Raw genomic sequence first — 17,090 nt, forward strand, 5'->3', positions numbered from 1 at the left:
TGAGATCACATAGCGTTGGGTTAGTTCACCCACGTGCCAATCATGATTCAATTCAGCGAAGTATTTTAGATTTGAAAGTAAATCATTTGAGTTCTTGATGAAATTCGTTTGAATTATTGTGGGTTGTGTTATTGGAATTTTCTTGAGATTTGATTCATGTTTTCGGGTGTAATTTTGAGTTAACTCAGGTATATATTGAGGGTATGATCGATTCTATGTGTTTGGGGGAAAGAACTAAGTGAAATTAGAGGGTTTAGAGATGAAAAACGAAGAAGAAAATTTGGGATTTTTTGGGGAAGGGGATAGGGCACCGCGCCCGAAAACAGTCCCTGAATGTTGGGATCTGGAGCGCCGCGCCAGCCAGAGCGCCCCAACTTGGTCTCTGAATTTCAAGTGTTGGCGCCCCGCGCCTCTCAGAGCGCCAGGGATGCTATTTCTTCACCAACTTTCCATACTAGTTCCTTAGCAATGTACCTATGTTTTCTAGTTGATTCCACCTCTCTTAGGTACATCTAAACGTCATGAAATCATCCATAAACATGAGATCATGATCCTTGAATCCATAATTCAATTCAAGGAAAGTTAAGAGTCAAGTCTAGAAGTTAAAAAACAAGTCAAGAAGAAGTTTATAAAGTTTTCAAAAGTCTTTCACAAACGTTTTAACTTTTATTTAAGACATAAAGTTCAAGTTGAGTAAAGAGTAAAGAGTAAAGATTGAAGTTCATTTCTTCAAAGAAGTATATGGGGACTATGTATTCCCAAAAAGTTTTAAAGAGTCTTCCACTGAGTAAGTAAGTCAGGTCAAGGGTTCGCTTGGGGCCAGCAATGGTTCTCGAGTGCCAGCCACGATCGGGGTGTAGGCTCAGGGAGTGACCGTATAGCTACTATGAAAAGATGGGGTAAAGGATAAAATGAAATTATTAACTAATAAGTAAAGACAAAATGATAAAATATTAAGGTAATGATGCGATCACACCAAATTGATCGTTACATAAATGAGTATTTTCGTCGTTATCTAACAATAGATTTTAACGATATGATACAATATAGTTTAAGTAACAATCAAAACAAACATTGTACTTAAACTAAGAGCCTGTTTGACATTGCTGTTGGAATTGCAGAAAAGATGGAATAAATTTGCAATACTGAAACTTTGCATTCCCATGTTCCAAACAAAAAATAGAGCCCAACAAATGTGTAGTCAAAACAGAAAACAGGTAATGCAAAAAATTGGGAAGAGATTCAAATGATAAGAAGTATTACCGTTAAAAAGATTTGGAAGATGGAATCCGGATAAACTCGCAACCTCAGTAAGTGCGGCTCTCCAGTTCCACAACTGTTCTGGACTCGAATTTGATTCACGTTTAGCAATAAAATAACCAATTTGCCCAATTTGATGGCGTACTTCAAAAGGATCAACATCATTTAAAAATTAGGATAAATGAGTTGCCTAAGGTTTTCTCTACATTCATGAATTTTGACCATCTCATTAAGACACCATTTAGATGACGCATAATATTTGGAGAAAACAACAAGAGAAATCACCGACTCTTCAATTGCTTCCTATAAACTCCGTGAAATGTCCCCGCTTCTTGGAAGTTCATCATCATCTCTAAACACATTAATTCTAGCATCAGATAATGCTTTATAGAGATGATCTAAAAAAATTGCGTATATCTTTCCCCGTAAAACTCAAGAAAACTTCACAACATGGTGAATACATATTTGCCATGTCTGAAAAGTAGAAACCATATGATCAATGACTATTTATATAGGATAAATATGCTTTGTTTCTTGGAAATTATGGTACACATCAATATTAGAACTAGAAAAAAGGTTAATACAAAAAGAAAGAACTTGCAAGGCAATTTCCTCATAGAATATATATCTTCTTAGAAGAGAAATGAGAAACATTATTGGCAAAGGAAATGGAAGAAAATCCAACGGGAATTTTTAGCTTTGCGGAGTAGAGACAAAACGGATTTTTCACTTTAGCTTTCATTGAGTGAAATGATTTAGCTACATTCCTGATTCCACGCAATAAAAGCTAAAGTGAGATACCCTTTTTGTCTCTCCGATGCTAAAGTCAAACTCTCTGTTGTATTTATAACCATTTGTTTTAATATAAGCAATTTCATTTTATAATTTGAAATTAGAGATTAAATCACACCATTATAAATCATGAAATATCAAATTCTCCCAAAAGTTTGATTTGAGAATTTCATACCATGATTTCATATTTTTTAAATATATAAATTGATCAACAAGTTTATGTTTTGTAAAAAAAAATTTATATCAATATACTTTTTGCGAGATTCACAGAAAATAAACATGATGATAAAATTACTAATGATATTGATCACCAAAAAATTTAGTTTAGCCATGAAACTTCACGAGCGTTTCTTTACCCTTATTCTAGTTTGAGTTGAATTTAATTACTACCTAAAAGGTGACGTGGCAAAATAATTATCATCACCTTCTTACACGCGTGCGTGAAGGGAAAAAGGAACAAAAATCAATTCAAACTATACACATGTCATCTTCTAATTGAATGTTATACAATTAAAATTATTTATTTAATGTTGTAAAATTAAAGCAAAATAAGACAAGAAATATAAAAGATGAAAGCAATAAAAACAGAGAGACAAGAGATGAGAGCTTTTCTTATTCTTCCAAATATTCAAAGTGTTTTCAATATGAACTCTTATACCTCTGTTTATAGTGTTACACAGTGTTTTAAAAGGCGGGGGTGTGAGTCGAGGCGTTTTATACAGAACAGAGCGAGGTGTAAGCCCCGAGACACAGGGCGTAAGTCCCATGGATCTACGGGGAATAGTCTCATGTATATTCAATTTTATAGTTTTATTACTAATAAAAAAAGTAAACCTTTCAATGATTTATGATTTTTATTTGAGATTAGTATTAACAATCAATAATGAAGAAAGAAGTATTATAATTACTATTTGAGAAATATCATTACACCAATAATAAAAATATGATGTAAAGCAAAAATGGTAAAAAATAATAAATTAAAAACTCCCGGGCGTATGTTTTTACGCCCAGGACTTACGTTTTTATGCTCAGGCCTTACGCCTCAAATTTTAGGACTTACGCCTTATGAATTTACGTCTTTAATATACGCCCCAGAGCATTTTTAGTACGCTCCGCCCCAAGACTCGCCCCAAAAATGTTTTTGAAATCACTTGTGTTACATGGGAATTTTTTTTTTTATCCTGGGGAGGTGCACATAGTGTCAATTGTACGAGGGCTTATTTAGTTGTCAAATGTATATAGGACCCACCCACATTCCACTTTCATTTTCTTTTCTCATCCATTTTATCCTTTTTTCTACTTTTTCTTTTTCCTCACAACTCTTTCTTGCATTTCTTTTACTTGTTATGTTAACTCTTAATATAATTTTACTTTTGTATAAATTTTTTTATTATTATTTTGCATTCAATATTTACAATAAAATTTGATTATTTCAAATTTGCATTGTGTAGACTTTGTTCAGAGAGATATATTGCCTATCAAGAATTTTCCATACTCAAAATTTGAACTCGAAATCTCTAGTTAAGCGAGAAGCAACATCATCCTCTATCCCATTATTTATTTGAGGAAAAACCAAAATGGATATGTCAAAAAATTTAAATTTAATTTTTTGGATGAGTTTTAAGAAATTGAAGAAAGTGGTTGAGTTATAATTACACATGCATATAAATAATTAAAAATAATGATAATATAACAATACTAATTAATTAACAAATATAAAAAAATTAATTTAAATTTTTCGACACACCAATTTAGGTTTTTCCTCAAGTAAATGATGGGGCAAAGGATGCTGTTGTTTTTCGCTTAACTAGAGGTTTCGAGTTGAAGCTGTGAGTATGAAAAATTCTTGATAGACAATATATCTCTTCGAACAAAGCCCTTATCAAATTTTAATACAAATATCGAATACAAAATAAAAAATTGATAGTAATAAAAAATGTCTCTACAGTAGAAGGAAAGTAAAGCTACAATAATATGAACCAATAAATAAATAAAAAAAGTCAGGCCAAACGAGTTTCACTGCCGGTGGATTTTTGTGCAATTTCTGTAGAAGAGGACGGCATTTTTGTGCATCAACCAACAGATATTGAGAAGGGGAATTTGTTGAATAGAAAAATGGAGAGGCGGCAACAGCGCCGACTCCGGTTGGAGAGGCATGGCCTCTTGTCCCGAAAGTTTAGCCCAAAGCTCAGAGTTTTCACTTCCAGAAAGGTCTTCAGATCTCTCCTCATTGTCCTCGCCTTCATCGCCATTCTCCCCCCTATTTACTTCCATCTTCGTCTCCGAACATTTCAGAAGGTATATCCTACTCTTTCTTTCTACATTTTTGGGTGTGCAATTTTTGTTCCCTAACTATTTCAAACCTTACATAATTGTGCAGATGCAATCACAGAAATGCAGTTGGCTACGGAGTCTTCCTCTGGTCTGTGCTCATGGTGGTGATTCGTCCAAGGCCTTCCCCAACACTGTAGGAATTCTGTATGCAAAATCATTCCCAACTTCATTATTTGGAATTCTGATTATTGTATTGTTCATGTAGATGGCTGCATACCGAATTGCTCTTGATTCTCAGGCTGACTGTATTGAAATTGATGTTTCTCGTTCTTCAGATGGTGTATTGTTTGCCCTCCATGACCGGTATGTGGGCTTAAAACTCAGGGATACCATTTGTGACAAAACTTTAGTTAATATATGCATTGTGCCATGAGGTAGGTCATGTGATGAAAGCAAATGATTTTTTGGACAAAAGATCTTACCTTATTCAATCCAAGAATTCGCATGAGAAACATAGTTTGAAGTGGCAAAAGAATCTGTAAATGTGAAGTAGAGTAGGACGATTACATGCTGGCTAGTGGTAGGAACCTTGCATGCTTAAGAGGCCAGTTAAGTTGGTATTTTCTTATAAAAATGGAAGTTGATATTTTCTACCACATATTAAAATTGAGCTTCACTGCATAAATTGTCCTCTACTCGAAATACGTGTTTTCTCTGGATTTTCCTTGCATATTTTGGGTCAAAGCTGGCTATACAACCTAAGATTTGGTTCAACGCTTCATAGTTTAGAGCCATTTCCTGCAAGAAGATAAGATGACACATAATTCACGACATTCATTTGTAATTTTATTATAACAACTGTTTCACTGTTTTAGTTGTCTGGAACATTGATTTTCACATGTCGCAGGCAGGGATTTGCAACGGATAACTGGGAACAACAATTCTAAAGTTTCATACCTTAGCTCAAAGGAGGTGGGAACTGATAGGTGCTCAATTTTTTATTTACTTAAGTCTGAAGCAAGTAGTAGATTGTTATTTCTCCATGTCCATGTGTTTCAAATATTTGATTTAGTAACACCTCGTAATTTAATAGCTCTATTGCATTTTTTATTTTGCTTCTGTCCAACAAGCTGGCATACATCCTATTAAAGTTGATGTTGAATGGGATTATCTTTACTTTGTACTTGTAGATTAAAGATCTAGATGCAGTTCATCAGCTTAAGTTGGAGCATCATGATCTAACTGTTCCAACACTTGAAGATGCATTAAAGGTACTCGGAATATCCAAGCTTGAATAGTGTTCTCATGATTCAGGCCCCTTCTTTCATTCTCGTCTCTCAAGAAATAAAAGTCACTATTTTATCTCCCACTAGTGTGTAATATTTGTAGAAGCTATTAGAGATGTTCATGTTGTCCATTGAATTTTATTGTTGTAACAATATAATAGCTGCATGAAATTCCTTTTGTTGTTTCCAGTAAAAAGGCTTTCTCACTATTTGTTTAATAACTTGGCTTTAATTTCCTTTAGTTGATATCAGGTTCCATCCGACAAGTAATTCTTGATGCAAAAGTTGGTCCACCGTTGTATGAGAGAGAATTTGCAAAGGATCTTCTTTCTGTTGTAAGTTTATTAATATCATTCTTCCAGATAGTTACCATACTGGCCAACAAGTTTGCTTGAACATGTATGATATGGTTTCTCTTGTTGGTGGAAACATTAGCCTATGTTAGGAAAATAGATCTTGGGCCTAATTCAACCAAAAAAGCTANATTCCTTTTGTTGTTTCCAGTAAAAAGGCTTTCCCACTATTTGTTTAATAACTTGGCTTTAATTTCCTTTAGTTGATATCAGGTTCCGTCCGACAAGTAATTCTTGATGCAAAAGTTGGTCCACCGTTGTATGAGAGAGAGTTTGCAAAGGATCTTCTTTCTGTTGTAAGTTTATTAATCTCATTCTTCCAGATAGTTACCATACTGGCCAACAAGTTTGCTTGAACATGTATGATATGGTTTCTCTTGTTGGTGGAAACATTAGCCTATGTTAGGAAAATAGATCTTGGGCCTAATTCAACCAAAAAAGCTAGCTCAAGTGGTGAGGATTGTCCAAGCCATACAAAGACTCACCCATCCCTTTTACCCTCGATGTAGGACTCTTCACTCTGATACTGTGTTATGATATTGGGCCTAACTCAACCCCTAAAGCTAGCTTCAGAGGTGAGGATTTTCCAAGACATATAAAGACACCACCCATCCCCTTTTTATCCTCGATGTGGGACTCTTCACAGCCTAGTTGTGAATCTATATAAGACGGAGACTTGCAACCCAGCTGTTAACACAAAAAGTTCATTTCTACTTCACTTGTTTCTTCTTCTGTTTTTTTCTCTTTTCTTTTGAGCTGGGAAAGAAGATGAAGAAGTTCATTTCTACTTCTTCTGTAGGACCAACTGATTGAGACATGTAATATGGTCTGTCTTGTTACCTTTAACTTGCGAGTAGGAGGAATTTCATGCTTTTCTATGGATGTCATCCCACTAGAAAGTCAAAAATATTTGGCTAGTCACCATGCATGATCAGCTTACCTGTAACTGGGAGTTTATTAACATTCTGTCTAGAGAGAACACACACAAGCGGAAGTTCAATATCTTGTCTCTCTTAGCCTTTTGGTGCAACATGGAGAATGTATATAATGTAGACAGCTTTTTAGATTTTTTTCAGTTATTTCTCAGACTGGAGTAGATAGGAACTGAGTTCTTTTGGAAGGTTCCTGGAATATAGAAACTGAAAAACTTGTGAGGATCCTGATTTACCCATTGCACAATCTTTGCCCTACTTTATTCATTTAAACTGCTCACTTACTTTTCAGAAAGGGTTAATTAGCATTCTGACTTTTGAAGACTGCTAATTGATTACATGTGGTTCTAAAAAAAGACAAGCTAGTACATGCTTAAATTGTTGTTATTGGTACGAATTATAGGATGGTGTATGCCACCGACTGTGTTGTCTAGAATTGCAACTTAGCAACAAAACTAACATACCCAGTGTAATCCCACAAGTGGGGTCTTGGAAGGGTAGTGTGTACGCAGACCTTAAGGTAGAGATGTTGTTTTTGATAGACCGTAGGCTCAAGTTAAAGTAGTACAAAGTAGTTTGAATAAAGAAAACAACATGAATGAAGAAGCCAAGAAAACAAGCTAAAGAAAGCATGAAAATCATACTAAAACAGAACAATCACTGCCACAAAATAATACGATAATCGAAGTGCTAGAAACAATATGTGGTAATAGAAATGAATAACAAGATTCTCCTAGAGTAATACTAATGAAAGACTAAGCAAGACAACTCTCAATTACCTAACTAACCCTTTACGCTAATTTGTGTTCTCCATAATCTTCTATTTGAGGTCATGTCCTATTAAACTGGAGCTGTATCATGTCTTGTCTATTTATCTCTCCCCAATACTCCTTCGATCTACATCTATCTTTCCTATAACCATCCATAGCCAACCTCTCACACCTCTGCACTGGTGCATCCTTGCATCTCCTCCTTACATGCTTGAACCATTTAAGTTTCGCTTCTTGCATCTTATCCTCCATCGACGTCACTCCTACCTTATTCTAAATATCTTCATTTCTAATCTTATCTCTCTTAGTGTGCCCACACATCCAACTCAACATCCTCATTTCTACAACTTTTTCAACTTTTGAGCGTGGGAGTTCTTGACTGGCCAATATTTTGCTCCATACAACATAGCCGGTCTAATCATTACTATGTGGAACTGGCCTTTAATTTTTTGTGGCACCTTTTTATCACATAAGACTTTGAATGCGAGCCTCCGTTCTATCCACCCTGCACTAATACGATGCGTGTGATATCCTCGTCGATTTTCCTATTACTTTGGGTTATAGACCCAAGATACTTGAAACATCCTTTCTTATGGATGACATGTGAACCAAGCCTCACTTCCACAACATTCTCATGTGTTACTTCATTGAATTTGCACTTCAAATATTCTATCTTGGTCTTGCTCAACCTAAACCCTTTAGACTACAAGGTTTGTCACCAAGCCTCAAGCTTAGTGTTAACTTCGTTGTGAGTCTCATCGATCAAAACTATGTCATCTGCAAATAATATACACCATGGCACCTCACCTTGGATACGCTGAGTCAATTCATCCTCACCGAGGCAAATAAAAAAGGGCTAAGAGTTGATTGCAACCTTATCACAATTGGGAAGTTTTTTGAGTCCCCACCCATTGTCTATCTGGGTCTTGACTCCATTGTACATGTCCTTAATCGCTCTAGTATATGTCATAGGAACTCCTTTAGCCTCGGGCGCTTCCATAAAACCTCCTTGTAACCTTGTCATAAGCTTTTTTTAGGTCGATGAACACCATGTGAAGGTCCCTCTTCCTCTCCCTATATTGCTGCACTAGTCTCCTAACTAGATGAATGGCTTCTGTAGTTTAACGCCCCGACATGAAACTAAACAGGTTTTCAGAACTAGACACGCGCCTCTTCACCTTTATCTCCACCACCCTCTCCCAAACCCTCATAGTGTGGCTTAGCTGCTTGATACTTCTAATGTTGATGCAATTTTAAATGTTTCCCGTGATCTTGTACAATGGGATCATTGTACTCCACCTCCATTCTTTTGGTAGTTTTGATGTCCTAAAAATGATAATAAACAACTCAGTCAGCCATTCCATACCTTCCTTGTTTGCACTTTTCCAAAATTCTACCGTAATCTCATATGGTCCGATCACTCTCCCCCCTGCACATCCTATGAATAACACCCTTAACCTTTTCAACCTGTATACACCTGCAATACCCAAAATCGCAACACCTCTCGAAATGTTCTGAATCTCCCAACACAAGTCTCTACCCTCCCTCGCCTTGACTAGCCTATACAATTTCTTATCTTCGCCCTTTGTCCTCAAGCTCTACATATGAACATTCAAAAACTATTGTTTTTGTCATTGAAACCGCGATTTTGCCTCCTTCCTCATCATCTTATACCTTTCCCTATTCATTCACTTCTTCTCGTCCTTGCTCTCTACCAACTTCACTTAAGCCAATTTTTTTTCTTTCACTTTCCCATACTATCCCACATACCATTCACATCCTCAGTCCTCCCCCATCGCCAACAACTTCTTCCCCATCTCCTAGCCATTGGCCCTTGTCAAGCTACCTTATTTGATCCTTGACCATTCATTCACGACCCATGCCCTTCTTCGTCCTCTTGATCTCCAAATCCATCTCCTAGAACTTGTGTTGAATCGTGAGATTCTTACTCAAGATAACCTTGCAGTCTTTACAAAGACCACTATTATATTAGAGCAAGTAGTCTTTCTTATTTTTAGCCACTGCACTATGAAAAGTTATCAAATGCTCCTCTTTCGTGAAACTCGATTTGTCTACCACTAGCCCAAAAGCTTTTGTAAAATTCAAAAGTGCAACTCCTCCTACATTCCTATCCCTGAAACTAAAACCTAAAACCTCCCTGCACATTGTCGTAACTCCTTGGGGTTGACCCGATGTGTCTGTTAAAATCTCCTCTTTCGAAAAGCTTCCCCATGCGCGACATACCCCTGATCATCTCGTTCAAATCTTCCCAAAAGTGTTTCTTGTCCTCCTTGTTCAAGCCCGCATGTGGCGTGTAATTGTTAATAATGTTCCAAGTGAATCCTCAAATGACTAAATGACTAACTTAACTGCCATCATTATGTTGTTCCTCCTAGCCTCTACCATTTGGGACTAACTGAACCGCCATCATCCTGCTGTTGACCCTCCTGACCTCTACCACTTGCTCCCTCAACTCCTCAACTAGCTCCCTATCTACCAGAATGCCTACTCCATTCCTATTCCTTGCACTTCCTGAGTACCACAACTCATACCCATTCACATCCCGAGCCTTAGTTCCTACCCATGTGGTTTCCTGGACACAAGCTATATTAATCCTCCTCTTCATGAGAATCTTCACTATTTCTATGGACTTTTATGTTAACGACCCTATGTTCCAAGATACCACTCTTAGCCTCGAAGCTCATGTAACCCACTTACCATCCCTGACCTTGCGACTTAAATGTAATGTTTTATTTATATGTTACTGAGGTTAGTGTTTGTGCTCTCACTCTCTTATTAAACTTTTACAGGTTGACAATACAGGCTGTAGGAATTGCCTTGTATGGGCAAAAAGTGATAGTTTTTCAAGAGATGTAATGAAACTGTCATCAGATGTTATGGTAATATCCAGTTTTCTTCTTTTGTTTTGAAGTACACAACTTCTCAGATCCTTGCATGTCACCCATTTTAGAAGTGGCTTTGGCAATAAATAATATTGGTCTGTGGTGATGCTTTTCCTTGTCCTGCAAATAGAGGAAACTGTATCTAAAATCTCATTTTCTTGACCTTATTTTGCTAAATTTTGCTTTAACTTGTGAAAGAATGCTGGGTTAGAATCCTCCCCAAATCTTTAGGTATGAGTTTCTCCCCAACATCCCTCTTGGAAGTTCAGAAATACTTAAGATTTGGGGAGGATGTATACTCTCAAGTCCTCTGACAGGGTGGAGGATCGCAACAAGGGTGAGGTGGACCATTCATACTTGGGATGGTTTCATGATCAACCCCCACTTAAGGTTATGCCAGAAAGGTCGGGAAAGGGAGCCATAGATCGAGAGGTAGAAGTCGAGGTTAGAATCAAACAAGCTCAACTCGAGGTTGAATGAAATTGCAGGGCTATTCTAGATGTCCTAGAGAAGAGTTGACCCAATATGATGCATGATCTGAAGCTAGAGTAAGGATGGTTGAGAGAGAACATCGTTCCACCATTCAAACATTACATGAAGATTTGGGCATTGTCATAGGCGCTATGGAGCGACAAAAGGATAAGTTTAAAAATGAGAAGAACCTATTAATGTACACACAATCTAGGTTGTAGAATCAATTAAAAGTTCGATGGAACGAGAAAGGGACATAGCGAAGCATTTCACATTACATCAAGCGGAAGTTGCTACCGAAAGAAACCAATGGATGGGAGAGCGAGACGAGCTTCATGACCAAATCGAAGAGCTTTAGGCATAAGAAGAGAATTTGAACCACGCGGTCGATACTACTCAAGATTGGTTGCGAAATTGTCATAAGAATATGAAGGAAGCCAAAGTACAAGTGCTCTAACTCACAGAGAACTTAATTGATGTCTATGGTGGTTATCTCCATCGGAGTGATGAGAGTCTGGGTCGACATGCGCGTGCACTAGCCCCACATCTGCCGAAAGCCTTGTTCAAAGTCTATTCGTGCCTAGGAGGAAATTGATGATCCTGAACTCCTAGAGAGGGCCTCTTTTTATTATTGTTATTCTTTATTTCCATTTCGTCGAGTTTGTTGCAATTTTAAGTACTTTTATGTTTTTATTTTGGTTATTTGTTTTAAGAATACTTTGGATTTGAATGATGTTTTCTTCTAGTTAAATAAATGTTGTGCTCAAACACTTTCCCTCCATGAACTACATAATGATCTGATTCATGTTCAACATGATATGTAGGCAACCTCAACGGGTTCGATCGAAATACTTTCAAGATACCCAAATGAGTAAATTATGCGATTAAGAGAGTTGTTAAAATAAATTCATCTAAAGCAGGGATGAACCAGAAAAGCCTTCTAAAACTCATTATAGAAATGGAAATGATTTAGGTGCATAACTGTGATTATATTTGCAAAGCGCTAAACCCTAACACGTTTGTTTTTGTTTATAAAGAGAGTTTAAAGGTGGTTGGCTTGTGTTTAAGCTGACATCTCATCCATACTACACAAGGTCAAGAGCGAAAATGACCCAAGACGGAATAGAGTCGAACTATGAGGTAGTCCAAAATCAGATGGTTTCACAAGAATCAATATCAGTAGAAGAAGTAAGGATGTTGAGACAGCAAATGGCTAAAATGTACGAAGCTTGGATGAATGGACAAGCTCCTCCATCTTCAATTCGTGAATATCTGAATGCAAATATGTCATTTCCTATCCAAGTGACCCCGTTTATCCACCTGGATTCGGCCCATCTGTTAACACGTCCAATACTGTTGGAACTTCCGCGGTACGCCTGTTGAATCTGCCCATGATGAATAATCCACTTTTCATGCATAATACACAGACTAATACAATCCTCCAGCCAACATTGGTACCAAAACCCAACGATGATCCTCCATCCAAAGATCAATATGACCAAGGTTGTGCCTCGTTGGCTCTTAAAATTCCTTACTCTACCACCACACTAATCTGTATAGTTCCCTGTCAAGGTAGAGAAAACTACTAAGAACGAGTAACATGAAGAAATTGCTAAAAAGATGGAGCAAAATTAGGAGGGCACGAGAGTGTCTCATTTAAGGACTTATGCATGTTCACCTACCTATTGGGTTCAAACCACCAAAGTTCGACAAGTATAGCGGTCATGGTGACCCAGTAGCTCATCTGAAGAGATTTTGTAATCAACTAAGGGGAGCAGGAGGAAAAGAAGAACTCCTTATGGCTTACTTTGGAGAAAGTCTGGCAGGGGTGGCCTCAAAATGGTTCATCGATCAAGATATTTCTCATTGGCATGTTTGGGACGACATGTCTCAGGATTTTGTCTAACAATTTCAATATAATATTGACATTGTTCTGGATCGCAACTCTCTCGCTAATATGAAGAAAAAATCAACTAAAAGCTTTAGGGAATATGCCATAAAATAGAGAGAGCAGGCAGCTAAAGTCAAACCGCCAATGAAAGATCATGAATTGATTGATGTTTTCCTCCCGACTCAAGAGCCCAACTACTTTTATTACCTGCTTGCCGCAATGGGAAAGCCCTTTGCTGAAGCAATTAAGTTTGGAGAAATGTTTCAATCTTACTGATTTGTCTTTCGTATTTTCTTCTATTAATTTATCACCCGCTTATAAAAAAACTAGTTTCACTATGTTTGATAATTTATTATTCTTTGTCAGAATTGATTAGGCTGTGAATAAAAAATGTATTATGTTATGAGTGTCTAGCAAAATATTTAATGATAAAGAAAAACATGCCAAAACTTGATTTTTTTAGTAATTGATTAGATCTGGATAAAAAAAATTTGTAATTATGTTTATATTTTTTGATATTGTAAATGAAGACTATCTCACAGGACACAACCAAAGATTTAATATCATGTCTCTTTTAATCCTTTGCTTTTGGCTCAGTTACAATTTCGCTTGCGATTTTAATAAATTCGAGTACCTTGTTAAATATTCATGATATTAACTTCATTTAGTTGCTTTGTTGGGTTTGACTAAATATTTTATTTTCTATTATTGGTTTAATCTAAGTTTTAAATCTTTAAGGTCACATATTTTTGTAACTCAAGTTCCATTGTTTAAAAAAAATGAAAAGAAAGTTTTTTTCCTTTTTTAAGAATAAATAGCATAAAATAAATTAGATAAGTTTAATTTTGTCGAATTGACAAGAGAAGAATAAATGACCTAAAACTAAATATTTGTTTAAGTTTGGAAAAATGAAAATGTTTCGAAATTGTGTTAAAGATGCAAGATACAAACAATTTGTGGCAAGGTTGGAAAGCACTGCTACCAATACACTACATGTAAATTAAATAAGACAATTTTTAATGAGTTCTTTTTATTAGAGAAGAAGGGTAAATAACCTTTTTTTTTTATAGTAAGCTAATAAATATAATATATCCAAAATTATCTCAAGTCAATAAAGCAACCGTGTTAAAACCACAGGACTCGAGGGGTGCATGGCACCTTCCTCTTGGTTAACAAAATTTCTTACCTAGACTCTTAGGGGTCATTTGGTTGGAAACAAGTTATCTGGGATAACTTATTCAATCACTATGATATAAATGGTGGGATAAGTTATCCCAAACATGGCAACCAAACAACATAAAACATTTTTATCCCATCACTATTTCCTTATCCCATCACTATTATTTTTAATCCCTCACACCAAACGAGCCCTTAGTTCGTAGACCAATAAAAATAGAGTCAATTTACTTTTGAATAGGGGTTCAAAAGGTGACTTGGAACACCAAAACTCAATTTCAAGTGACGACTCTGTAAAATAAATAATCTTTTTTCAAAATGTCACTTTAATTGGAAAAACTCTTTTTTTTTCTCAAAACTATCAATTTGGAAAAAATAGAGGAGTGTGTCTATGGTTGCTCTCTGTTTAACTTAATACTAAATCAGAAATTATTTTGCATGGTGTCTATTGCTATTCCTTAAAATAGTACTCTCCATTCCAAATTAGGTGTCTTATGTGGTTTGGAAACGACTATTAAGAAACAAATTGGATGTAATATCCTAGTTGAATGAAGTGGGTTGGGTTTCCAAAAGTTAGGTAAAGTCAATTTTCGAAAACATTGAGTACTTTTAGAACGAAAGTGGATCCCATGGTGTCTTTTGGATAATAGTATGAAGAAAAAGTATTGTCAATGACAGGAAAAGCCTACATGAAGGTGGAATTGATTTTTGGACAACTGGAAGTAGAAATTAAGACTAAATTTGGGACAGAGTAATACTTTGGCTGATATAAAGCTTAAAACTAAAACAGTGGTTTGACTAGCATACACTAAATTTGGTGTAGGTTTACAAACTCCTGTTGCATCATAAACTTGCAGGCTGAAGTGTTATTCCTATATATTCTGTTCTAGATAAGTTGGAACTGATTGTAGCTTGTTTTATGTGAGGGTGATGTGTGGTAGTTCTGCAGGTAGGTTACATTGTCATGATAGATCCTTCAACAGGAACTAGGATGAAGTTATTAAGAATGAGAGGTGCTGCAGTTGTTGGTGTTTACCATCCTTTAATTGACGAGCCTCTCATGAAAATTCTCCAGGGGTATGAACTTAATCAGTTACATGGTGCATGATGCATCATAACAGCACTTGCTCTTGATGCACAAATGCAGTTATCTAACCTTTATGATTTATGCTTTTCTTAATTGCAACAGGAGGAATAAAAAGGTTTATGCATGGACTGTTGATGATGAGGACTCCATGAAGAAAATGTTATTTGAGCGGGTGGATGCTATTGTTACAAGCAGTCCTTCTTTACTTCAACGCCTTATGCAAGACGTGAGGACACAATGCCTCGCGGAAGGTTTTTCTTTGTCCCCTTGAGGACAAGTTATATTATTCAAAAAATAGGTCAACTGAAAAAATTTGGGCTCTGCTAGTGGAATGGGAAAAGTAAACCAAGGATTGCAAGCGAGAAGAGGCCTGAGTTTTACATATCCAATAAATCATTTGCCTAAATAGTTGGTTTTAGAAGACATAGAAGGACGGACATAGGATAACAACACCCATCAGCTAACGAATACAACATTAAGTGTTCTTTTCTCGCGTTATCATCTTTACATGTTGAAGTAGCGCCACATTTGACCGCTACATGTGGATCGATGCTGGAATATATTGCAGGATTGAAGCTTCGGGAGAGATTGCTGATAGATATTGTTAAAATGGCTTCGTGAAATGTTAATTTTAGACTGTTTGCAGGCAGCAATTTGAAGTTCACTAATGAAAAAGGTTGGCGTTAGTATAAGTTCCTGACAGACTGGGCCTTAGATCAGCCAGTGTTATTGCTGTAAAGGAGATTATTGTTGTACTACTATATAATCAGAGGCGAAGCCAGGATTAAGAGTTTGGGGGTTCTAAATTTCGTTAATAACGGTCTATCAATCTTGTTAGGGGTTCACAAATTAATAAACATATATATTTAATTATTTTCTAGTACAAATATAGGGCCACAAAAAAGCTATTATGTTCGTACGAACCCATGAACCCTACCTAGCTCTGCCTCCGACTATGTTGTTTAAGCAAATTATGCCAGTTCTTGGTAAGCTATGCACTTGATTTCTAGTTCATCTTTTTATCAGAATTATTATGAAGGATATTTTTTTATCTGTCAGTTCCTCTTCTTATTCCTAAATTAGTAGATGAACGGCTTTTTCTGGGGAGGATTTAACTCATATATCAGAGTGTTTTATTTATCCTATAATAGCAGGTTACTTGTCTTATTGGTCTTATCTTTCATATTACTAATTTCCTTAATTATGAATAACTACTATTTTTCAATTGACTCTTAATGTATAGAACTTCAACTCTTTGGGAAAATAGACTTGGGGCTTATTTGGATGGGTTTATAAAAAGTAACTTCTAAGTCATATAGAGGGTATCCTACCTTTGGCTTTTGATTTATTTTTTTAACCTTTTTTTGCTTAAAAGCACTTTTTAATCTTTCCAAAATTAAAAAAAGTGCTTAAAAGTCAAAAAACATCTAAAAATAAGTTAATCTAAACGGGCACTTACACTATGAAAGGTTCTGTACTACCACAAAATGCGGGCATTTTTGGAGCATATGGAACCTTGATGGTTGATGTAGAATATTTGGCAAGTGAATGATATGTATAATGAGTAGTTTGAAGTAAGTTAAAAAAGAGACTAAGAGGATTCAATCAACTACTACTAGACACATAGGTCTCATATTCAAATCATACCAGAGATTAAAAAAAAAATACTAGGTAATACCTTCTCATCTGTTCTGTTTTGGTGAATAATTATTTGGTACATGTTGGTGGTGGGATTGACATGTATCATGTGGTATTGATCGGGGTGTGCACAAGCTGACCTAAACATCACACGACTTGTAATGGCATATCTGAAGATAATCACTTACGTCCTAAAATGTATAAGTTATTGAGACACCCTAAAATGTATGACTCAACTTCTCTAAATTTTGCATTGA

The 17,090-nt window shown here is 36.1% G+C and overlaps 1 protein-coding gene across 4 annotated transcripts; it reads left to right on the top strand.

Moving 5' to 3' along the window:
• The first annotated feature begins 4,098 nt into the window (after nt 1-4,098).
• LOC125845589 (glycerophosphodiester phosphodiesterase GDPD4) lies at nt 4,099-15,985 on the top strand. 4 transcript variants are annotated; one of them, XM_049525135.1, is made up of 9 exons: nt 4,099-4,350; nt 4,433-4,519; nt 4,592-4,689; nt 5,234-5,298; nt 5,517-5,597; nt 5,855-5,947; nt 10,478-10,567; nt 15,058-15,185; nt 15,298-15,985. In XM_049525135.1, the coding sequence occupies exons 1-9, from the start codon at nt 4,208-4,210 to the stop codon at nt 15,464-15,466; spliced, it is 954 nt and encodes a 317-aa protein (XP_049381092.1). In that variant the 5' UTR covers nt 4,099-4,207; the 3' UTR covers nt 15,467-15,985. The 4 variants fall into 4 exon arrangements, with proteins under 4 accessions (XP_049381092.1, XP_049381089.1, XP_049381088.1 ...); XM_049525132.1 differs by having other exon boundaries at nt 5,238-5,298; XM_049525131.1 differs by lacking the exon at nt 5,855-5,947 and adding an exon at nt 6,169-6,261 and having other exon boundaries at nt 4,100-4,350; nt 5,238-5,298; nt 15,298-15,984.
• Nucleotides 15,986-17,090: the final 1,105 nt, after the last annotated feature.

The sequence above is a fragment of the Solanum stenotomum genome, chromosome 11 (genome assembly GCF_019186545.1).
Source record: "Solanum stenotomum isolate F172 chromosome 11, ASM1918654v1, whole genome shotgun sequence".
Classification (NCBI taxonomy): domain Eukaryota; kingdom Viridiplantae; phylum Streptophyta; class Magnoliopsida; order Solanales; family Solanaceae; genus Solanum; species Solanum stenotomum.